The sequence below is a fragment of the Metschnikowia bicuspidata genome, assembly GCF_001664035.1.
Source record: "Metschnikowia bicuspidata var. bicuspidata NRRL YB-4993 chromosome Unknown METBIscaffold_1, whole genome shotgun sequence".
Classification (NCBI taxonomy): domain Eukaryota; kingdom Fungi; phylum Ascomycota; class Pichiomycetes; order Serinales; family Metschnikowiaceae; genus Metschnikowia; species Metschnikowia bicuspidata.
This window is the reverse complement of record NW_017387731.1, coordinates 4,155,489-4,179,332: the sequence shown is the minus strand read 5'-3', so window position 1 is coordinate 4,179,332 and position 23,844 is coordinate 4,155,489. Positions and strand designations below refer to the sequence as shown.

Sequence of the window (23,844 nt, the reverse complement as noted above, 5' to 3'; positions counted from 1 at the left end):
GTTATATAGTTTTGCCCCTTTAATCAGATGAATCTACCAAAAAAAAAAAAAAAAAGTCCCCACCTTCGAGGGCGCCAGTGCTAAGATCGTCGCTGGTGTCGTCGTTGTCAATAGTTTTTTTTTAAAGAAACATTATACTGTAGGATGTCACTGGAAGGACATAAAGCCCCACCACTAACTAAAAAACCATTAAAAAAGAAGGGTAGCTGGGAGCTGTTTAAAGGCCTTTTATATACATTATTTATATAGTTTTGCTCCTTTAATCAGATGATTCTATAAAAAAAACGATTCCAACAATGGCTCAGAGGAGAAACCAATGTCAACGACTTGAATAAAACTATCTAAATGTCATCGTCCCATAGAATATATCTCCATAAGGGCCCGTGACCACAGTTCATTTGACAAGGTGACAAGTTGTGCATTTGTCTTTGCCTCCTGGTCCCTAGGCAAATAAATCCCGCAACGACTTTAACAAACGAATTAAGGTTTCTTAGGTTGCCAAAGGATGTATTTAAAGGAGCTAGTGTTTCGCATAAGTAAATCCGATCTTGAAAGCCAATCTTTTGCCACCAAAAGTGCACAATCTCCACTCATCGTAGAGGTGGGTTAACTTCTGATTGCTATAATAGCTTTTCAAACACAACCTGCATTCGAATCTTGACGCCCCAACTTCATTGTTTTTTGGTAGATTTATCTGATCAGAGAAGCAAAACTATATAACTATTATGAATTGAATAGATGGATGGCGGTGAGATCTTTTTGCACCAACCATTCTGTTTGTATAATTCTTTCCCAAATTTTCGCAGCATTTTATCACCTTCACATCGGGGCAGATCACAGGGAGACTTCCCGGGCGAAGTGGTGGAAGTACATTTTTTTTTGTGCCGGCTCAATAATCAAAATGCCGTACCTTGTATTCTATGACCCTGCAATTGTATTTTTATCTTTATGAGTCCATATCCGCCATAATTAGGCCGGGTATATATAGTTTTTCTTTTCTGATGCCTGCAAACGCGCATTTGATACCAGGCCTGTAACTCCTTTGAAGTCATACACTTGACAATGTCTGGATAAACTGGTTTTGAGAAGATAAACTGTACGGTTCCTTGTGCTCGTTTAATAAGGGCCAACAGAGAGTATCCCAATTGAAAGGCCTGGAATGGGAGATTTTTGATGGAATTCATCCAATCAACCGCTTTGAGAGGCTTTCCTAGATATACCGTATTATCAACATGAATGTATGCCTGCGGAAAAGGAAGAGTGTCTTGAGAAGGGTGTGGGAAATGCGGAGCAAAGCCTAAAAGTTCGGGTTTACACGCACTTAGAAAACTATTGCTGACTTTCTCGTAGTTTGAAACAATCGCTGCAGCTTTAGCATAATCTTCCTTATCATTAAGTAGATATCAACGTCATCCGGGAAAGCATGATTTGCATATTATGGAACACCACCTTTTCATGAACAACCAGAATACTTTCAAGCGTTACCAAATGATTTCAAAAGGTCTTCAATGCTAGATTGGATAAAATCGGGCTCAAAGTATTTCCCTGTCTCGTACCACACCGGATTGGGAAAGGAATCACCGCCACATCATTAGTGAAGAGTTGTGCGTCGTATTCTCGCATGATCAGCATCAAAACCTACTCATAGCAGTACCAATACCCATCTTTTTCAACACTGCCTCCATGTATTGGTGAGAATTTCGATCAGAAGCCTCCGTGAAATCAGCCATCAATACAGCTTGGTATTGCGAAGAATTTCGCAACCCACGTGATTTGGTCATGAGTTCTACCATGATAGGAGATTCCGTAGGATTCTGGTTGCTTCTTCTATCTTGAATAAAACCTCTTTGATATGGTCCCACGAGTAAAGCCATCTACTTTTGTAATCGTGTATATACCGCGTTAGACATGATCTTGAGGCTGATGTTCCATAGCAGAATGAGCCTTTGATCTTTTACGTCTTGTGAGTCATTGAACGCGCTCTTTGGGATTGAAACGATCAATGTTGTTTGATCCATCTGATTAAAGGGGCAAAACGATATAAATAGTATATATACAAAACCTTTGAACAGCTCCCAGCTACGTACCAAGTGTCTTAGCTCGGCCCGTCCCCTTCCGTTCGTCACGGCCTGGACGGTTTTCATGGCCCGTATCCGCTTACGTGGTTTTCTATTATATATCATTCATATAGTTTTGCCCCTTTAAACAGATGAATCTACCAAAAAAAAAAAACATCGACTCCTAGGATAGGTCTCTTGTAGTAGTCGCTTCAACTCAGATGGTTGTGGCGGACTTGAGGAGCCCACTCTTCATCAGCCCTCTCTTCAGCAGCTGGTTTAGGAACCCAACACACCCGGTTCTCATAGGTGACAGAATAGTCGTGAAGGTGTCCGCGCCGGCTCCACTTTGTCGTTGCACTGTCTGAAAGTATTCTGTCTGTTGGGTCAATTCTTCGTCAATTCCGTGATAGTTTAGTGGCTAGAATTACCGCTTGTCGCGCGGTAGACCGGGGTTCAATTCCCCGTCGCGGAGCTTTTTGCATAGTTTTTCCCAAACGAGCCCCGCGCAGCCTGCGGCACGGGTGTGCGCCCCAGTGCCCTGCGCACGGGCCTTATCAGGCGGAGAACGCTCTGGGTACTATTCCTGGGGAAACCAACGGACCACGTGAAACCAGCCGCCGCCCCCTGCAACAACATCACCGCTCGCTCCCAGCACCCTGCCCAGCACCATGAACCACACAGCCACGCACAGTACGTCGTTTCGCCCGCCCCGTGATTTCACCGGGACACGCCCCGCGGGCACGTGATTTCCCGTGACCTCCATACTAACGCAGCCCAGCAGAAGCCCATCTTCATCTCCACGACAAGCGCCACACACGCAGCCGGTTCAACTGGGTGCGCCGGCTCGTGCAAGGCCAGAACCGCGGCTTGCCCACTGGTATGCGCACGCCGCCCTACGAGCCCACGGCGGCTGCCGACGGCCGCCCCCAGATCCCCCATGCCGAGGACGGACAGGCCCGCAGATCGCCCAGAACCGCCGATTTTGCCAGCGACGACGAGTCCATGTCCGTGCATCTGGACAACCTCAGCACGACGCCGCTCAAGCTGATCACATCGCACACGCTGACGACGAACCCGCCGTCGGTTCTCAGCGCCGACAACCAGCAGCCGGACAGCGGGTCCATGGCGGCCCTGACGGCCGAAACGTCGCTCTCGCCGAGCACGCACGTGTCGCTTTCGCCCAGTGTCCGCGGGTACAACCGCGACCGCGAGGCCGCCGGGAATCGCGATAGCGAGTCCATCGTGACTTTGGCCAGCTCCACCCGCCGCGTGCGGCGCCGCAGCATCGACACCAATTGCAGCATGGCGGGCATTCCGCCGGCCAGTATCATGGAGCGTCTTTCGGGGGTACCGGCGTGTGCAGGCGACGGCCAGGAGGCCGAGACTAGATAGAGGTGGGCCGAGGAGACGGCGTAGGGGAGCCGTGTATACAGTAGTAATGAATTAACGTGTTTTCGGAAGTGTCTGGGGTGTCTGGGGTGTCTGGGGTGTCTGGGACTTGTGCGAGGGAACCAGGCGGAACTGGAGGAGATGGCACTTGTGACGATCAATGAATGAGACAAAGAGGCGGAATCAGAATACGCTGGAAAAAGAGACAGGGGGACGGAGCCAGTGGTTTTGTGCTGGGGAACGAAGAGGTGGAAGTGAGGTGACCCATATGTGGAGAGGAATGAGACGGGGCAACGGGTCTATATGGTGGAGCCAATTTGTATTGGAGAGTGAGACGAGACGTGGGAATGGACATATGAACAATAGATATTGGAGAACAAGATGCAAGATAAGATTGTTAGGTGGCATCAGCTTGGAGTTGACATTGATGCGATGCTGTAGGCTCACATAGGACAATTTACGGCAAAACATGGCAGAAGTATCACAAACTTTCCACTAAACACGACTTCAAATGAATCTAGACACACAAATTCCTATTACACCCATACTGCTTGGGCGTGCGTACCTCTCTAGGTCCAGGCAGTAAGAGGTGCTCTCCACTCAAGATGGAGCAAGGATATACTATCAAGTCAGAATCATGTCTCTCTCGAAATGGTCAAAATCATGCCCCCACATTTTTCAAGAGGGTAGCAAGAGAAGGCGACAATTCAAGAAATGACAAGAAAGAGGCTGATTTGGCGGTTCCTAAAGGTCATCAAAGTATGAAAAAAGGGGGCTGTTCACATGTGATCTCTAGGCTACGACAGCCCCAAGGTCCTCAAGTTGTGGATCCGCAGAACATTCTGCAGAATCGAGCTGATAGTTTCCATACTTTTGAAGGACACACCAAAACCCCAACGCCACATGTAGGTCCTATAAAATTCTCAATAGAACCATCAAACAACATCAACAAAACCGATTGAGCTTGAAATCATGAGCTTCTAGAAATAAGAATACTGGATTTTGCCTGTGGTCAAACATGGCCCATATTTTCCTGAAGTGTATTGGAATGGTACAATGGCCAGTAGATTGCGCAGTGTGATCAGATCTCACATAAAGGCCATACGAAAATTGGAGCCAATCCAACATTGATTAGCGGCTTGTCCAAATAACATTTCATTGACTTGTTAAACACAAATGTGTGCTTGCTTTGGAGGCTGAACAAGAGTGATCCAGCTAAATCTGTAATTGTGACAGTAGTTTGAAACCCCGTATAAGGTATTTTTCAACTGAGATTTGAAACAGGTTTGGCAATCAAATTTCTGGTCACTCGTTGACGATCATTCTTCAGTTTGAAAACACAGAAAGAAAGCTGAACGGAAACGTCACGTGGCCACCAAAATCAAACTTGGATTTCCAAACTGCGAGGGTGAAAACTCGTCCAAATCTTCAAACCGTGGTCAGTTTTATGAAAACAGAACCCCGAAATGTACGACAGTTGTTTTACAGTCCACTGAGAAAAATGTGCATAAACTCAATCGATACACATGAACAAAATTCGAAAAATAGACAAGTTGTACTTTTTGACTCCCTGTCTTCGTATATTCTATTCTATTCCTGCCTCGCCCGAGTCTCGAGGATCGCCTTGAATATTTTGAGGCGGTTCCTGCCTGTGCGATCAGGTGACAATTACGCCTGCATGAGACTGCAGCAAACACATTTCCTTGGCCAATAAATGGAAATTTGGACATATGTTTCAGTTTGATTTTACTTGAATGACTTCTCGCATAAAACATTATGATGAAGATTGTTGGAATCCCGGTGAAAACGTAGGGAATGTGGGTTTGACGGTGGCAATGATGCAATACCTTGGCACTAAAATCTGCGGTTGAAGCGCTGTGCATATGGCTCTGAATTTCACACTGATCAGAGATGGCATCTCGAGGGATTCCACAATATCTTCTCGTATGTTGAAGCAAAACCTGAGTCAGAACTGTTAAGGTGCTAAAGGGCTTATCAGTCAGCAGATTGATTTTTCCCACAGAAGAAGATAATGTGCCTTGGCTAACTCTTCAAAAAATCTAACGATACAATTTTTCCCGAGAAAACGCTTTAAACATTGCCTTATTTATTATCCTTTCCGATCCCGCGAGATCACAGAAGAAAGCTCTGTTGAAAGAGCGCCAAAACAATTGATTCTAATCCAATAAGGAAAGAAGACCCACCCGAGCCTTCCGAGACAAAGATTACGAGCCCTGGAAAAGTAAATAACCACCAAGAATTTGAACTTGCTCGCAAGAACGAGAATTCAAGAAAACAATACCTTCATTAGATGGAATCTTGCAGATCCAGCTTAAGAAATTACTCTTTTATTTTTGTATTACTCATTTCAGGATGGTGTAGGCGTTCTTTTGCCGTTGGTCATAGGGACAACAACTACCCTCAAAGGTTTGGATGGTAGAAATTCCAAACCAGAATTTTGACTCACTCGAGCACTGTTCAAGCCCACAGCCGAATACCTACTGGGAATTTGGAAATATATGAATGAAGAACTTACGCGACTCACAAAACACGCTCGAATTAGCTCCTTCATATTATGGGCTCTTTTGACTAACGCGAGTTTGGTCCGCAGTGCTCGGAACTGGATCGCCATCTCTTAGCTCAAAGTGCAGGCATCTCAGATGATTCCGGCACATCACCTGTAGCTAAGATTGCGCTTAGTTTCTTGCGGTCGCGGGTAAAATCTCGGCACTTTGGCAGAGGTTAATTTCTAAAGTCGCCCAACTAGGAGCAAAACTATATTTCCAGGCAAAAATTGTATAAGGAAATTTTCAGTCTGGTCGGAAGAATATTAAGCCCGATGAACTTTCTCCACTAAGTAAATTTACAGCTTCGCGTGGTATTCTATGGGATGTATATAGTAGATGGCATTTTTCTGAGCACACCAAAACCACAAGTCGGCCAAACCTAAAAGAAGAAAGACAATTGAATGAAGACCGCGAACGAGCCGGCTCGGTGACCTCCCAAAAACATTAACGCGTATGTTCGGACAGAGAGCACATGGCCAATACCGGAATAATGGTTTACATATCTTTTCCAAACAATAGCGAGGTTCCCAGATCCGACTGCGGTAAATGCTGAGTAATTCAAAATCCCAGTACTTTCTGTTTTGAGATCACAAGGGACATGGGCAAGATCATACCTTCCGCTTTTGGTTGCTTGCAGGAGGTTGCGCGTCGGGCGCAGATCGGGCGAGAAAACCGCGATGTCCCGCCGCTCGCGACTGCACACAGACCCATGTCTGCACAAGGATGGAAGCTACTGCACGTGGGGTAGAAGACAACATATACCGGCCATGGTATTCTCGGCCCGATTGACCAATCTGCGAAAGACGAGCATCAGAACGCGTAGAAAAAGACCATACACCCCAAATCGGTTTCACAGCCTAGAAATGGAATTTCTGAAAGGGATAGAGAACATACTGACTGCTGGTGTCAACAACTGGGGATGAAAACAAGGTTTGGTTGTTGGTCAGGAAAAGCAATCCTCGATCCTGCAAACTGTAAAAAGAGGCCGTTATATGATATTGCAAGCGGAACTCTATTCAGAAGGGTTTTCCGACTCCTCATCGAGCGCGAAATGTAGGCCTAACAAGTCCGACACACTCACGAAACTTTTACCGATGGAATCCGGCATAAAAATGTAGAAGGTGTGATGGGCATGATCACCCTGCAAGTCGTATTTGCTACGGAGCGTTGGGTGCCTAGAGTTGAGTGTGTGGGTGCCACTCGAAAGATCGCTGAAACTCTATATCCCTCCATGAGCGGCTAATTTGCCGACGAGGTGCGTCGAGAAGCATGCAGGCACACAGCCTGCCGAATGCTGTAGACGCATGCAATTGTTGGGATGGCCCTTTGCTCATGAGAAAAATCAGCTCATAACAAGAGACAGGTCACGGCTTCAGACAAGTGGGAATATTGCGAAATAGAGAACTTCAAATATTCCTTGTGTATTGCTGATACCCAACACTACCCCCTCAACCGTACCTTCTTTCCCCACAATAATAATTATGAAAAAAATATTATTTGCCCCACATTCTTCCCCACCCTTAGTGCTTTGTCTGCAAGTGCTCCATAGAGATAAGGTTTCTCTCCTGTATGCCCGTGCGACACGAGCAAGGAGGCTGGCGCGCGTCCTGTGCAGGCCCGCTCTGCGGCGGAAACGGAGGCCATCCTTATATAGCCCCTGGCCCTCGAGCGGTAAATTGGTTGCGGTTTTTCTCAGACGTTTCTTCTTTTCAGTTCCCCTTGGAAATTCACACCAAAGTGTTTTGCCACCTTTGATAGTGTCATCACGGAAGCGCCCTGCAGCCTGACTTGGCCTGGTTCCGTTTTTTTTGTACTTTTATTTTATGGATTGCTTCCTATCCTTTTCTTCTTTTGTGCCCTTCTGAGCTTTCTAAGCGAACACCACCACACCACACAAACACACACGGAATGTCCACATTGACACTTTCCGTGGAGAGTTTCTTCAAGCCCGAGCTGGCTTCTTCGGTGCCTTCTTTGACGGCTGGATCCGCATCCAAAAAGCCAGCTCCGGCGGCTAAAAAAACACGCCTGGCCCCTGAGTTGGTGGCACGTGACCCCACATCCTTGCCGGGCGGGTTCCTGGCGCCAGTTCCGGCAATATCAGTCCAGGAGCCAGGGGCTCAACCCGGGGCCTGTTTGCACGAGTCACGTGCCCATGATGACTCAGGGGCTGCTGTTCTGTGGACCGGCGCCGGCGCCGGGATTGCCGCCGATTCCGGCATGGCCCCAAAAGACACAGTCTTGGAACACGTGCCGCCGCTTTTGCAGCGCCACAGCGCGCCCAAGTTTGTCGACATCCCGCTGGTGATCCAGGCGTTGCCGGCGCTTCCTTCGGCGCCCGTAGCCGCGGCCAAGACAGCAGGCCTTACGATGAATAGACCCGCGGCTAGCGGCAAGGAGAACCCCTTTGTGAGTCAGCATGGTTTCAGCATGGACGCGTCTGCTCCGGCCTTGCGCAAGTTGAAGCTGTCGTTGAAACTTCCCAAGTTGACCAAGCTGCAGTCCATGTCGCAGCTTTCGCCGAAGTCGGTGCGCTTTGCCTCGCGCCTCGAGAAGGTCAAGATGTTTGACGGCATGGCCTCGCCGTCGACGGTGTCCCTCCAATGCACGCCGGCCGGGTCGCCGAAATACGGTTTTCTGCATGAGGACTACTTCTCCGTCCACAATCATTTCAACGATATATCAGATGACGAGACTTACTCCAGCTCTGACTCCGACACTTACGCCGAGTTCACTCTGGACAGACAATACAAGATCGCCAAAAGCAACTTTACGGCGCCGCCCAACATATACGCCAGGCGCGGCTCTGCGGTGTATCTCCAGAGCGTATCCCTTGCTGCTGACAAGCAGCTGCTTGAGCTTCTCGTGATGTGCCAGAACTTGGCGTTCGAAAAGAATTTGCTGGTCAAACTCACATTCAACGACTGGCAGAGCCTGATGATCTACACCTCGGCCGCCTACTGCAAACTGTTTTCCTCGGTGAACTACGACCAGTTCAAGTTCACAATCCCCCTCAAGCACCTTCCCTCCCCCCTCTCGGCACAGTTCTGCATCAAGTACGTTGTGAATAACTCGACATTCTGGGACAATAATGACACAAACAACTACAGACTTTCGCTTGAGAAGTGCGCCCGGCCGGCAGTTGCCAAGGAGATGTTCAGTTTCAAGCCTTCGGCAGTGAAGGACAGCTTCACATACAAGCCCCCCACGTTTTCGCCAAAGAGCTCGGTTGTGCTGGGATCAGCCATTTTCGCAACGCAAGCAAACGATGAGGCGCCTGCCAACGTACCGAAGTCGGGCCCTGGCGTGTCACACTACAACGAACTCGTGAACAAATTGATGTCTGTCAAAGACTCGAATGATACGCCCAAGTACACCCGCTCGCTCGCCCTGTCGCCCAGACCTAGATATTCCCAATCCTACATGGCCAAGAGAGGCTCGGATACAAACATTCCAACTTTGCTGCTGGGAAAGAAGCCTTCAAGCGAGCCCCTGGCGCTTGAGGGACCAAGCACTGGAAAAACAGTTGCGGCACTGGTAGACAAGCGCTTGGAAGAGAGAACTGACGGGCCAGCGGGTGGCAGCAGACCGGCTCTGCTGCGTTCGCATGGATCTGTGCCTGCGACTCTCTCGAGCACAAACATCGGCGCTATGTCATATGCGGACTTGCTACAAAACTACTGTTTCAATGGTGCCAACGCCAAGGCGCCGGGCGCAAACCACATGGGCTCCTTCAACAGCTCGTGTAACAGCTCGAGCAACTCGCTCAGCTCCGACTACACGACTCTCGCGTCCACCTTGCATTCAGTAAACGACTCATTTTTCGTGTGAGCAGATCCTGCCCGTTGGACACGAGCAGGACAATTATAGATTCCCCCAGCGCTGCTTGGATGGTGACTTCCGCGATACAAACATGAAGCCCGCGTTTCGCTTCTTAGGATTTGAGATTTAAATACACACATTTTGATACTTCCACTACCGAAAACAATGCAGTATTGTAGAGGTGTCAGACTGAAGTTGTCTTTTCTTATCGGATTTTCGGGAGTGTGCACACGCTCTATGCTGGTTGGGAGCATTGGGTCCAAATTCCGCACTATCGCAAGTACGAGACCCGCGGTCTGGGGCCGCGGTCTTGGAACTCAAATTGTCCAATCGACTTCTACAGGTTTTCTCTCTACCCAACTTCTGCCACTTGAGCTCGAAGACAACGGAAAGAAAGGAAAGAACGGCAGCAGATTAAAAGAAACTGCTTATACAAAAAAAAAAAAAGAAACGCAACAAAGGAAATCTGCAAATGTCTTTCGGAGAAAAAGCAGCAGTGCGCTTGGCCAACAAGATCGTGTTGATCACCGGGGCCTCGGCTGGAATTGGCGCCGCCACTGCCCATGAATTCGCGTCGGCGGCTAACGGCCACATCAAGTTGATTTTGACTGCACGGAGAGAGAGCCGCTTGGCAGAATTGGCGGATGAATTGACCAAGGCATATGCGCCCATCAAGGTGTACACGGCCAAATTGGACGTCAGCGACACGGCCTCCATCAAGCCGTTCGTGGCCAGCTTGCCTGCGGAGTTTGCAGACATTGATATCTTGATCAACAATGCCGGAAAGGCGTTGGGAAGAGAGACTGTGGGCGACATTGATACCGACGACGTGGCCGGCATGATGCAGACCAACGTGGTGGGATTGATCAACATGACGCAGGCAGTGTTGCCCATTTTCAAGCGGAAAAACGCCGGCGACATTGTGAACATCGGCTCCATTGCTGGCAGGGAACCTTACCCGGGTGGAAGTGTGTACTGTGCCACCAAAGCTGCGGTCAACTTCTTCACCCATTCGTTGAGAAAAGAGTTGATCAACACCAAGATCCGGGTCTTGGAGGTCGATCCAGGTGCAGTTGAGACCGAGTTCAGTGTTGTTCGTTTCCGTGGCGACAAGGCTGCAGCAGATAAGGTGTATGAGGGCACGGAGCCTTTGATTGCGCAGGACATTGCCGAGGTGATTGTGTTTGGCGTCTCGCGGAGACAAAACACCGTCATTGCCGAAACGTTGGTGTTTCCAAGCAACCAGGCTGGCTCGGCTCACATCCACAGAAACACGTGATTGGGGGAGATGGCTACAGGCAGATGATATTCTTGGTAGGCGGCCGTCATTACTTTCTGTTGGCTCGGTGATATCCCAGTCTTGAGAAATGGCGGTTGAAGCAACAGCAGAACTGGCCGTTGAAAGAGAGGCAGTTCATGCTGTGCCAATGACCAGCGCGCCGATACAAACAATGTTTAATCCTAGCATGATTTGTAATCCTAGCATGATGTTCAATCCTAGCATGATCCTAGTATGATGTTCGGTCTTAGCATGATGTGTAAACCTAGCATCAATCCTAAAACGATGTTCAACCCTAGCATGGTGTTCAATTCCAACATGATGTTTAATGCTAGCATGAGGTTTAATGCTAGCATGAGGTTCAATCCAACTCCTAGACGCTCGCCCTGATCATCTCTTTCAAAAAGGACACATTTCGGACAGCATTAGAAACTGAGCTGCTCTAGCGTCTTTCCGAGCTTGGCTGCCCCATCCACACTGCTTTCGATCGACACCTTTGCCCTATTCATCTCTAAGCCGGCCAAAAGAATACACGCCTTGCATATCCGGTTGGAGGTAATGTAGCCGCATTTTTCGCATGTATTGCCGTCGTTGGTCTTGGCCCGGCCCAAGCTTACAGACCCGTCTGGATTGATCTGCTGCTCCTGATCGACAGCAAGCTTCTTTTCATTCCCCAGGGGTTCGTCCACATCCCCGGACTGCATCTTTGTCTGTGCTTTTGTTTTCCCGCCGTTCTTGTATTTCTTGGTGACCTTTTTCTTTTTGGAGAGAACAAGATGCTCGCCGCTATAAATAATGTCCATGATGCATGAGGGGCGTATGGCGCCCAACCCTTTGAGAAGCTCTCTGGCCGTGCCTCGGAAAGCCTCGGGCGCGTACGTGCATTCCGTCGAAAAATAGTCCAATTTTTTGTAGTGGGCATAAAGCACGATTTCCTTCTGGTACATGTACTTGAAGGGCTTTGACCTTTTGATAGGCGAGCCGGCAGATTGCGTGAGAATGGTGCATGAGCTCTCCAATCTTGCAGTGTCGCCTCGTAAAATATTCATGAGCACCGTCTCTGCCATGTCGTCTGCATTATGTCCCGTGACCACATGATGTATGCCAAGCTTCGCGGCACCTCTATCGAGCGCCTGGCGTCTCAAGACGCCGCAGTACGTGCAGCTGCTTCGAATGCCGGCGCACGACACGATTTCATCCATCAGCCAGTTGTAAAGCTCTTTATACGAGACGATCTCAAGGTCCATATCATACTGCTGTTGGTTTCTTTTCACGGTGGCGAGCGAATCGTCCCGGTAACCTTTGATGCCCTCGTCGATCGACAAAAGCACCAATCTCAAGCCATAGTTATAACGCTCATTTAATGTTTTCAATATAGACGCTAGTACTGTGGAGTCCTTACCTCCGGAGGCGCCGATGGCCACTGCCTCTCCTGGATAAAAGAGCTTGGCAGCCGTGATGGTATTGTGAATCTCGGTTTCGAAGACCAAGAAAAAACACTCTTTGCAAAGTTTCTGGAGGTTTTTAGGTCTTTTCATCACGGCTTTTCTGCCGTGGCAAAGCTGGCAGAGAGCCGAGACTTTTAGTTTGCGATCTTTCTTAGCAACCTTTGTGTTTTCCATGACTAGGCTGGTGTAGGATGGAGATATCTTGTGAGCCTCGAGACGAACAAGAGATGGGATCCGGCACACAGCGAAACGTTCTGCCGGAGGCGCATGCGGGGGAAACACCAGTCTTTGTTTATTTTCGAATTTATCTTATTACTATGATCGATTTGTTACATCGGGTCGTATTATACACGGATCGCCTTTGGAGCCTGTCACTGTGCAAGGAATCGACCCATGCTCCATGCTGTACCAGAAAAGAAACTGATGATGTTTTAACTTTGCGCGCTGCTCAGACCTGGAACTCATCGTTGTGGGTGCTGACGTTAGCGTATCTGAATCTACTGTTTTCTTCTTGCAAACTCTCCTTCTGCTCCTTCTGCTCCTTCTGCTGCTGCTGGTGCTGCTGAATAGCCTGTTTTTTCCCGTAACCGTTCGACGCAGTCATTTCATTTTTCTCGTTCAACAGGCCAACCTTTTCGTTCATTATGATGGCCAATTCTTGCAACTTGCTTCTTTGCGGCTCGTCGGTGGCGAAGTTGATGAACGCGTTTTCGAGAGAGCCCTTGACCTCGCCCTTTGCGAGCATCTTCTCGACGATCTCGGTGACAGTGTCCTTGTCGAGCTGGAACGTCGTGGCCAACTTCTCGATGGACAACTTGGCGAAGATGGCCTTGTATGTGAAGATGTAAGTTCTCAAGCCCTCGATCTGCAACTGCCTTTTCAACATGGACAACAACAGGTCCGTGTCCGTGAGCAACTTCCAGATCTTGATGGAGGCCAACAACTCGTATGCCTTGGCCCAGTTGCCCTTCTGCAACAGCTTCGAGGCGTAGATCAAGTGGTCCTTGATGCTCTCAGGGGGGCCTGTGAAGAACTGTCTGTCGTGGAACTCCAACTTGCTCTTGAACGACTTGATGGTGGTCTTGCGCTTGGAGTCCTTGACGGCGGTGGTGGCGGCGGCCAAAGCCGGGATCTCGATCAACATGGAGGAGGTCATGAAGACACACTCGACCAACTCCAAGTTGATGTGCATGTGGAACGGCAACAACTTCTGCTTTTCGGCGACGGTGGCCTGGCTGGGGTACTTGCTGTTGAAGCCCTGGCCCAAGAGCTCCTTGAGTCTCTGGGAGTTGATGATCTCGTTTAGTATCTGGTGGGACTCCTCGACCCGGCCGTTTTTGAAAGCGCTCAAGCCCATCTGGACGATGGCCCTGTTGTACAAGACCTGCACGGGGGCCTCTGCCTGGTAGATGTGGTTGTAGATCTGGGAGTCCAAGAACTTCAGTCTGGCCTCGGCGTAGCGGCCGTTGACGGCCAAGTAGTAGGTGGAGGCCAACAAGGCGGAGCGGCGGTAGACGGCGCCTTGCTGCAGGGCCAAGAAGTCAGCCAAGGCACGCACGGTGTCCTCCGGGGCGTTGCCCTTTGTGAGCAACGGCGAGCCCGCGAGCGCCGGGGCGGCCCAGGAGGAGCCCCAGGCCGCGGCCTCGTTGACGGCGATCAACAGGTCGGGCTTGTAGTAGATGTGGTCCAAGCGGCGGAGCACGAGGCGGGCCAAGTGCTCGGAGGGCCCTGCGGTGGCCTGCACGTAGACCTGGGCCCGCACGATCAAGGTGTAGAGCAGGGCCTCGTCGCGCAAGCGGGCCATGTACTCGGAGGAGTGCGGGTCGGTGAACTGCAAGCACTTGGCGAACTCGTCGTCGAGGCGCTCGACGAGCGCGGCGATGGAGCCGAGCACCACGCGCACGCCCGCGGCGTTGGGCGCGGGCTCGATGTCCAAGTCGTCGGTCACGGCGCCCAGCTCGGAGACCTGGTAGCGCGCCAGGTGCTGCTCCAAGAGCGCCAAGAACGCGTCCGCGTCGCGCTCGTTGTGCTTCCACAAGTCCACGGGCATGTGCGACTGGTGCGCGCCCGCGTCGAAGCGCACGGCAAGCAACATCTGGAACACGGCGATGGTCTCGAACACGGAGCCGGCGGCCGAGGCGTCCGCCAAGAGCCGCTCCACGGAGGCCACGAGCGCGAGGCGGTCCGCGTTCTTGCGGCCGCGCGCGTCCGCCACCTGCTTCAACGCCACAAACACCGGGCTCACGTCGCGCGCGGTGCCGCTGACGGTGCCCACCACGGGCCCCGCGGCCGCGGGCTCGGCCGCAGCCACCTCCACCGGCTCGTCCGCGTCAAACAACGCCGGCTGCTCGCGGAACAACGCCATGTGCGCCGCGCTCTCCTTGGCCTGCTTGCGCACGCGCTGCCTGAGGTTGTTGAACGCGCGGCTCTGGTCCGCGGGCATGCGCTTGCGCTCCTTGTCCGCGGCCGCGTCCGCAATGGACCCGTCCAACTGCGCCAACATCTTGTAGAAGCAGTTGGGCACGGCCATCTGCTGCTGGCGCACGCGTACCGCCAACTTGCCCACGCGCTCGAACTCCGTGAGCGCGTGCGCCCAGTTCTGCAAGTTCTGCGCGTTGTAGATGGCGTCCACGGCCTCGGTCACGTCTGCAGCCAACTTCTCCTTGGCGGACTTGACCACACGCGGGCCCTCGTCGTCCAGGTCCAGGTCCAGGTTGGCGCCGGAGCCCTTGAGAAAGTCCTTCTTCAAGAAATACGCGGGGCCTTTGCCCACGTAGTCCGAGTCGTCGTCGTCGGAGGACGGCTCGTCGGCGGCAAACTCGCTGTCGGTGGAGAAGTCCTCGGACGTCGCCATTTCTTCGTCGGAGCTGGTCAACAAGTCCTCCTCGGACAGCGAGGAGTCGGCCGTGTACCCGGAGGCGAAAAATCTCGACATGGTGTGGGGATTTCGGGGGTACTGGAGTAGGAGGGGGGGGCTTTAGGGCGGGTTGTGGAGCGAGCAAAATTTTCAGTGCGCGGCGGGCCGGTGCGCGCACGCCCGGCCAGGGCCTGGGTGGGGGGTGAGTTTTGGCGGGCCTGGCGGACGGGTTTTTGGCGGGGGCGGCGTGTGGCTTGGCTGGTGGAGTTTGGGGGGGACGGGTTGGGGATTTTGTTCAATTTTTTTTTTTGGGAGGGGATGGGGGATGGTGGAGATGGGGGGATGGTGGGGGGATGGTTAGTGTTTTGGGGCCTGGCTGTATAGCCGGTGGCCCTAATGGAGTGCGAGGTGCGGCGCGGAAGACGGCCCTGGGCCGGTGCAGGGGAGGGCATGGAGAAACGCTGATGAACTTTGGGATGGAGGCTGTGGGGAAGTTGTTGGGGAAGTTGTTGGGGGAAGCGGTTAAATTGAAGGGCTTGCAATAAGAATTGGATCTTCAAATAGACGCTTTTATAGCGGTTGTTGGGGGTGGAAATGGGGCTGGATGGGGCTGGTATATTGGGATGGAATGCGGTGGATGGGCAGGTGAGGCAAAGTCGGATAGAAATAAACGCTGGTTTATAAATAGCTGTTGATGAAGACTTTTATTCAAAGCTGTTGATAAAAGCTGTTAATAAACGCTGTTAATGAAGGCTCTTGATAAAAGCTGTTGAATATGGCTGTTGATAAAAGCTGTTGAATATGGCTGTTAATAAAATCTGTTAATAAAGACTGTTGATAAAATCTGTTAATAAAGACTGTTAATAAAAACAGTGGATAAAAGCTGTTGATAAAAGCGGTTAATAAAAGCGGTTAATAAAAGCGGTTGACAAAAGCTGTTAATTAAGGCTGTTAAATACAGCTCTTGAAATTAATATCGGGGCTCTAAAATTGATGCTTTCATACTGGTTGAAACTGGGGGTGGATGAGGCTAGGTGGGACTGATAAATTCGGGTGGAATGGGATCGATGGGGCTAGCAAATCAAAATTAGATTAAAGCTGTTGAGTGAAAGCTGATTAATAAATTGGGGCTTTTCGGTGAAAGCTGTTGTGTAAAAGGTTTTGAAATAAAATCCGAGTTAAAATTGGGGGTGTGAAGGGATGGGTGGGCCTGGTAAATAGAAGAAAAATGAAAGCTGTTCCAAGAAAGCTTTTGATTAAAAGCTCTTGAGATTATAATTCAAGCTGTTAAAATGAAGGCTTTTATACCGGGGGTTGAAATTGAGAATGGAATTGGGGCTAAATGTGATGTCGTTGAATTGGGACGGAATGAGGCTGGAATAAGGCTGTTGGAATTACGGCTGTTGGAATAAATGTGTTGGAATAAAGCAGTCGAAATAAGAAGCTGTCAAAATGAAATGAAAAGCTGTCAACACAAAAAGGTCTCAAAATAGATGATTTTATACCGGGGGAAGCAGTTGGCAAAGGAATTGAGGTTGACCAAAAAGTTGAAAGTTGGAGAGACACTTGGAACGGCTTCAAATCGTTTGGCGCCTTCGGATGAGGATGTTAAGGTCTTTTGTTTATTTTCTTCTTCTAGTTTTTGAAATTGACCGTGGTTCTGCTTTTTGGCTCAATCAATTAGAGTCGCGACAAAACAAAAGACCCAAAGAGACTAGCTCCGCATTGTAGGGACTACTACACTGAGATCTTGGGGCTATAAACGGGGTTTTGTAATTGGCTGTTATATTTGGGGTTGTTGGATTGTAAATTAGAACCGGTTAGAATCAGGGCTGTTGTGATTGAAGCTGTTATAATTCAGGCTGTCAAAATTTAAGTTGTTATAACTGGAAATGTTGAATTGGGGGCGGTTGGAACAGGGGCTGTTGATTAAGGCTGTTGAAACGCGGGCTGTTTATATTTAGATTTGTTCAATCATTGCTGGTAAACTTATGGCTGTTGAGATATAAGCTGCCAGAATTAGAGTTTATAGAATGAGGTGCAATTTTTGAATCCTTCCTGATATTGGATAGTGGGACTGTTTCAATTGTCAGTGCTCGTCCTGGATTATCTCATTTCAATGGATCAATCAATACCTCTAGTCGTCATGCTCGTTGAGACAAGATGAGATACTAAGAATATGCGGAGAAAGGTGAGGGAGCCCCCTCTAAGCTTCTATGACTTTCCGAGATTTTTGAAGTTTTTGAAATGATCAGAATATCGCATCTGCCATCAGCCGTTTTTCTTTCTTTTTATGCCATCTAGCCGAGGATGTGAATATAGATCTCGATCGCGGCCATGCTGCAGTGAGGGATGGTATAATACTGATAAGCAAAGAAATAGCTGTTTTTAAACATCTGGAACCCTCGAAAATTACGGTCTTTTGTGAATTCTCTGTTTACTCCTCTGATAAATTTATGGAATTAGCGAAGTGTCTGTTTTGATTCTATTAGCCGACTTGATTTCTCGGACTGGATCGCGCCAGAATAAAGAATTTCACCTTTCACGAGTATGTTTTTGACACTGCAAGCCTTGAAGTGATTTCTTTGGTGAATTCACCTGATCAAAAGAGCAAACCAATACAATAATTTATATTAAAGGCCTTCTTACTGTGACTATTAATCCACTGAACTCTGTCATTGTACACATTCTAGTTATTTTAATTCACCCCCCTGGCTGGGCTTTGTATTGGTACTATCGAGAATTTCTGTGAAACATGGAAAATGAATCGAGAAGTTGGTGAATTGCCTTTTATTTGGGCGGAAAGTAGTTTCACCAAATGTTTTTGTTAAAGAAACATAATATTATAGGGTGTCACTCGAGTGATGGAAATTCCACAACTAACAAAAACTAAAAAAAACCTGAAATTTATCGCAACATTGGCTCAGGTGAGAAGGCACGAATACCAATTCACGAAATCTCCCAAAAAAATGTAAGACCCGTCAAAAAGACTTCTGTCCATATTCAATGCCAGCCACTTGTATAAAATTAACTAAATGTCGTCACCCATAAAATATGTTTTCCTTAGGCCTGTCAGCATAGTTCGTTTGATAAGGCGGCAAGACATAAATTGTTTTTGCCTCAGGGTCCCGAAGCAAATGAACCCTGTGAGCAACTTAAAAACCAATTAGGTTTTTCGTATTGTCAAAGGAAGTATTTAAATACACTATCATCTTCCCTAAGAGTATTGGAGCTTGAAATACGATCTCTTAACGCCAGAATGCACAATCTCACAGGTGAGTTGACTTCCTGTGCAGCGTTTCAACCACAACCTACATTAGAATCGTGAGACCCAAATTTCTCATCATGGCAGGGAACATAGGAGCCGTGACTAAATAGATGAATGACGGTGAGAACCTTTTGCACCAACCATTAAAAATTCTTGTTTGTAAAAGAAATGTATCTCTCTCTCTAAAATTTTGTCGAGTTTTTTTTTTTCGAGCGTTTCATCGCGTCCACTTTGGGAGAAAAATTTTGTGTGAGTGAAAATTCTGTTGGTATCAATATGAAATTACTCGATTATGAATTATTTGACTTCCTTACCGAGCTCCAAGAATCTTTCAAATTTGCATTAATTGTTTTATCTTGTCTTAAGTCCCATTAAAGGGCGTGTGGCGCAGTTGGTAGCGCGTTCCCTTAGCATGGGAAAGGTCTCCGGTTCAAATCCGGACTCGTCCAATCTTTTTGTACAATTCGAAGAGTTTTGAGAATAGTTTTTCATCTTTGTTTTTTATTTTGATTATGTCAAATGCGTCCAGATGGAGACAAAGGGTTGTTAATACCTCAACCTGTGCACTAGGTTCATATGGGACATTTAAAAAATGATTCAGAAATACACAAGATGACGATGCACCAACCTTGCCGATGTAGTATATTTTCAGTCGCTTGATTCCCACTGGCAAGCTCCCCCTCCCACCAAAAATGAGGACTTTCTGTGGAAATATTCATATGAGGAAGTCTGTTTAACTGCCCGAAAAAAAATTTGTACTTAATTTGTGATTCCCCCCAGCGATAGCTTGACTTCCCAATTATTCCTAAGACGAGATCTGGGACGCTCCAATTTACACCCATTTTGCTATAATTTACAGAGTTTAGTGATTGGTAATTTCAGAAAACTCCTTGATGACTACGATTTCTTTTCACAACGACTAGATGAAGCTGGCGTGTCATCGTCTCACATGGCAAGCATTAAAGGCTTGTCCAACCAGACCGTCCCCATTCCTTTCATTGGTCTTTCAATGTTCTGGATCTTCTTGAACTCTGACGTGTCAATATTGCGTACACAATTGTTTCTACCGTTCTGGCTTAAATGTGCCTGGTGTTGAATCACAATAGGTGATCCTAGAAAGAATAGAGATTGTTACACCACATTAGTAGATTTTCGCAGCAGCAATTGTGAGGTATTGTCATAACGGTGGTCTTTTGTTCTATTGAGATGATCCGATTTGTTGGTATTGTAAGTACGCCTGTTGTTTTAATTCACCCAACTGTTCTATCGGTATGACCTAAAATCGCGGTGATTTGACCGAAAATCCAAAATAAGTAGAATATCCTCCAGCTCTATGGTTTCATTTTTGATCTTGTGAACATCTTAGTTCTGTTTGTCTCTTTGACCGACTTGTAATATTGTTTCCTCAAGTCCGATGCCGAATCCCCGAAGCACGTTAAGAAAACCGATACTAGCAAATAAAGACAGAAGACCGCCATGGAACAGCCACCCCTGCTCTCTTGGAAGATTCATACGTTGGCACTTGTCTTTCCAGGTGATGGGCTGTACTGATGTCTCAGGTCCTCCAAATCACTTTGGTAGAAAAAGTAAGAGCATGGCCGGTGAAAATGAAAGACAGATTTCGAAGCCTCACGCAGCCGTTTTTTATGAGCGTTGTGATTGAGAGAGAGGAGACTATTGGAACTCCAAAAATTCTGTGATATTTTCTTTTATCGTTATTTGAGCGAGTTGCATTAATCAGGTTTTTTTTGATCGACTTCTTTTGCACTCGCCGCATTGTGAACCTCGGATCCGTATGGCCATGTTTTAAGGAAAAGGAAAAAAGCTAAATATATCTTGCTTTGTGGAAGCTTCTTGTTTTTGGTGACATTGAGCGTCTCATTTGTGGGCTTCGCGATAGGAATACAGCTAGTGTTGTAGCTTCTGTTCATGGGGCAAGGAGTGGATAGATGAAAGAAATAGAAAAGAAGGAGTGTATCAAAAGGCAGAAATTATTCTTTTTATTTTGAGATTTTTTGACGTCTTCGTCTCTGCTTCTTTCTCAAACTGGGGTTAGCAGACTGCGGCGATGTTTGAAATTACTGCAAGTAATGGAAAGAGATGGTGGAGTAAAAAGTACAAAATGTTTTAAACTAGCGCTTTTTTTGTTGCAATCGATTTACTCTACTTTTCCCTTGGTAGGGGTGTTAAGTGATTTTTAATATGCCTCAGTTGAATTTATTTCCCGTTGTCGTGTCTATAAACATGCAGAAAGCATGAGAGTTCAGCATGTTTAGTCGCAATTTACAAAAGTTTGATTTTTTTTCCATATAAATGTTTTACGTATCAATTTGAAATATAGTGTGGGAGGGCTTGTTGAAAAATTAGTTGACATTCTAAAACCTATGGAATAACTACCTTGCAAGACAATTTTTCATCTCAACGATTCTTCCTAATTCAACTCATTATCCAAACATTCTTCAAAGATGAAACACAGACTATCCTGATGTATTTTCCTGGCCTTTTAGCGAGCAAAAAGTAATAGTGCTTGTTTCCACACTATATTCACAAGAGCATGCTACAGACAATTTCCAAGTTTAATATTTTGGGGCCCAAAGATTACCCATGGTAAGACATGCCGACTATTGAAGGAGATAGCAAACACAGGCAACAAAACAAAGAATTGGTTTCAAAGCTTTCGATCTTGATTGTGATGCAATGTCATACAAAGATGAATGCGCATGAAAATGTTTCATTTTTCTTTGGTTTAGTAGAGCGGAAATACCAACATTCTGCCCTCAATACCTAAAATTTAGGCTTAATTCTGCAGAATTGTATTCCAAGACATTGCCTGGAGATACAATTCGATTCGAATCATGAACAAACCTTGACTTTCTGCAATGATAAGCTACTTTCCTCTCTTATAAATCACACAAAACCCTCCACTGCTGCGACTTCGAGAATGGTTTTGGTGAGCTCTATTAAGGGCACGTTTCCTAGAGTGGTTTGAAAACAGAGCCAAAAACCGCAATATCTCGATATTGCACCCAGGGAAGTATTTTGTCGGTTATTTAAGCATCAGGATTCACGAAAATTGTAGCCCAAATAAATCTCATGGACATCAAAAAGCCGCGACAGGTTCATGCACTTTCTGAAGGAGTGTGACTGCTTTGATATGTGGTGATATAGGACAGAAAACGACACGCACAACATATTCTGGAGTACACCTCGTTGAGTTCCCTGAATCCAAACGGACAAACCAACAGCCAGTCAAGCTTCTGGGTGACAAAAGTTAATGAAGAGTACCCCGCCACACCATATTAAGGAACATTCTTGCTGTTCTAGTATCATCTAAGTCTGGATCCCTGGAATCTGCTCCTAGTTATCTTCCTGGTAGGACCTCACTCGCAGAAACTTGAAGTCCTTCTCGTTTTTCAATGAGAACTCAACCTTTTCGCCTGCACGCTCTTCACTTCCCGGATAGGTTTTCCATACCGCGTAAAAAGTGACCCATGCCAATTTAGCATGGTTTGGCATTCCTCCCAAGTTCTTGACAACAAACTCGTAGTGGAACTCATAGTACGGCACCAGGCCCGAGGTCACGGTCACGTGTACTTTGCCTTCGGTGGAAAGCGTCCATGTGCCGTGGAAGATTTTGTGTGGCTCTTTGGAAGGGTTGACCTTGGTCACATCACGTGAGTCTATATTGGTCAACAAGCACCGCAAGCTGTTTGATTTCAGAAACTGGCCCACCACCACGCTGGGCTCGAGACGCGTGAGTGCCATCACACAGGCTCCGTTTGGATAGAAGCGCAAGTATCTATAATAAGTGATTGTGCGCACGGGGTTTCTCATGCTTTGTGAAAGCTCTTCACGGCCTCCCTCACTATAATAGTTAACCACACTGATATAACAGCCTAGGAACTTAAGGAAAGGCCGCTCGCGGATCATCTGTTTCCATGAGCTTCCATGATGCAGCAACACTGCCATCGGGTCCGCAGGGACAGGAAGGCTTTTCCCCATGAACCCCACGTTTTCTTCGTAGTTTTGCTTGGGATATATAAGGTAGCACAACTGGCGCCATATGCCCGAGGTGTGAAATGCAAGATAAGCATGTTTCTTGCATGTGACGCCAAACTTGAACCAGGCCTCTGGGTCTTTCCGTAGAAGAATCTGCAACACGTATACCCAGACCTCCGCAGGTAGGTTTACGAGCGGGGAAACCGGTTTGACGTCCACCACCCGATCTTCTCCATTTAGCTGCATGCTGGCAAACTTGATAGCCACGTGACCGTCGTCCCAATGTCGGGGGTCCGCAGGGTCAGGCGCATATGCGCTTTCGTGTGCAAAGGATGCGAGGAGACTGTCCACATCTATTGCCTTGAGTTTCGCTTCATCGACTTTGCGGCTGGCGTTTTTGCCCTGTTCGCCTCGAAGCTTTTCGAGGGCCTGCGGCACGGTGTTTTTGCGATATATGAGATCCACGCGGTCATTGAGCCTGAACGCCTCTCGGTAGTACTTAACGGCGTCCGCCATCAGGCCGTGCAGCTCTTTTGCGATTGCCTTTTCGAAAAGCTGCATTGCACGCGCATCTGCAAGCGACGGCTCTTGTTGGGGCTCGTCGCCAGACGCATCTTTGGCCATTCTGTAGTCCAGAGATGTTCTTGCCGTTGGCGGCCATGCGTTATCGGCACACATGCGTCTGCGCACAATAACGCACCGCGGTACCTGCACCAGATTGTGTCCCATGCTATATCATTCTGGGTTGCATGGGTCATGAGCTAGATGTGGGGTTGATTGATGAAAAGCAAGGGTGTAGGGATTTATGGGCCAGATCTGTGTGTTTTCTTTTTTGGGCCAAATTCTCCCAACAAGGAAGATGGAATGAACGTTTTGATTACATTCGCAGTGGTCCCTTGCGACCCGCAGTCACCTGGGTGAGCAATTCTGTAGTCCATCCCAATTTAAGATGTTTGTTTTCCAACACTCAAATCCAAAATTTGAGAGATCGCTTCATGGGCCTGCTTCCTCTCGCTCTTTGCTTCCATCCATTTCTTTAACAACCTATTATACTGTAATACCATAATTGCCTCAGTCTGGAGCCTCTCTTACCAATGGTTTTCAGAGAGCGCAATGAGTTTAATAACTCCAAGGGTCTCAAATTGCCGGACCTCA

The 23,844-nt window shown here is 47.9% G+C and overlaps 7 protein-coding genes and 2 non-coding genes across 9 annotated transcripts; 5 read left to right on the top strand and 4 right to left on the bottom strand.

Annotated features, from left to right (window-relative positions):
* Window positions 1-684: 684 nt before the first annotated feature.
* METBIDRAFT_30456 (uncharacterized protein) lies at window positions 685-1,874 on the bottom strand (the record flags this gene model as incomplete). Its single annotated transcript, XM_018855640.1, has 2 exons — window positions 685-1,381; window positions 1,643-1,874. The coding sequence occupies 2 exons, from the start codon at window positions 1,872-1,874 to the stop codon at window positions 897-899; spliced, it is 717 nt and encodes a 238-aa protein (XP_018714594.1). The 3' UTR covers window positions 685-896.
* A 586-nt stretch (window positions 1,875-2,460) lies between these two features.
* On the top strand, window positions 2,461-2,532 carry METBIDRAFT_t46. The gene has a single exon. It is a non-coding gene; the product is annotated as a tRNA-Asp (tRNA).
* Window positions 2,533-2,834: 302 nt separating this feature from the next.
* On the top strand, window positions 2,835-3,452 carry METBIDRAFT_34303 (uncharacterized protein; the record flags this gene model as incomplete). Its single annotated transcript, XM_018856464.1, has 1 exon — window positions 2,835-3,452. A coding segment is annotated over one exon (618 nt), but the record flags the coding sequence as incomplete, so codon positions are not given.
* Window positions 3,453-7,792: 4,340 nt separating this feature from the next.
* Window positions 7,793-10,173, top strand: GAC1 (protein phosphatase regulator). Its single transcript, XM_018854095.1, has one exon. The coding sequence runs from the start codon at window positions 7,925-7,927 to the stop codon at window positions 9,845-9,847; it is 1,923 nt and encodes a 640-aa protein (XP_018714592.1). The 5' UTR covers window positions 7,793-7,924; the 3' UTR covers window positions 9,848-10,173.
* On the top strand, window positions 10,091-11,423 carry METBIDRAFT_117972 (oxidoreductase). The gene has a single exon (XM_018854092.1). The coding sequence runs from the start codon at window positions 10,311-10,313 to the stop codon at window positions 11,115-11,117; it is 807 nt and encodes a 268-aa protein (XP_018714591.1). The 5' UTR covers window positions 10,091-10,310; the 3' UTR covers window positions 11,118-11,423.
* A 119-nt stretch (window positions 11,424-11,542) lies between these two features.
* Window positions 11,543-12,739, bottom strand: METBIDRAFT_37017 (uncharacterized protein; the record flags this gene model as incomplete). Its single annotated transcript, XM_018856812.1, has 1 exon — window positions 11,543-12,739. The coding sequence occupies one exon, from the start codon at window positions 12,737-12,739 to the stop codon at window positions 11,543-11,545; it is 1,197 nt and encodes a 398-aa protein (XP_018714590.1).
* A 215-nt stretch (window positions 12,740-12,954) lies between these two features.
* Window positions 12,955-15,659, bottom strand: NIP1 (translation initiation factor eIF3 subunit c). The gene has a single exon (XM_018855639.1). It carries the CDS (start codon window positions 15,498-15,500, stop codon window positions 13,014-13,016), a length of 2,487 nt encoding a protein of 828 aa, XP_018714589.1. The 5' UTR covers window positions 15,501-15,659; the 3' UTR covers window positions 12,955-13,013.
* A 3,407-nt stretch (window positions 15,660-19,066) lies between these two features.
* On the top strand, window positions 19,067-19,139 carry METBIDRAFT_t47. Its single transcript has one exon. It is a non-coding gene; the product is annotated as a tRNA-Ala (tRNA).
* Window positions 19,140-22,047: 2,908 nt separating this feature from the next.
* On the bottom strand, window positions 22,048-23,250 carry METBIDRAFT_76972 (SCF ubiquitin ligase complex subunit; the record flags this gene model as incomplete). Its single annotated transcript, XM_018858615.1, has 1 exon — window positions 22,048-23,250. One exon carries the CDS (start codon window positions 23,248-23,250, stop codon window positions 22,048-22,050), a length of 1,203 nt encoding a protein of 400 aa, XP_018714588.1.
* Between the last annotated feature and the right edge of the window lie 594 nt (window positions 23,251-23,844).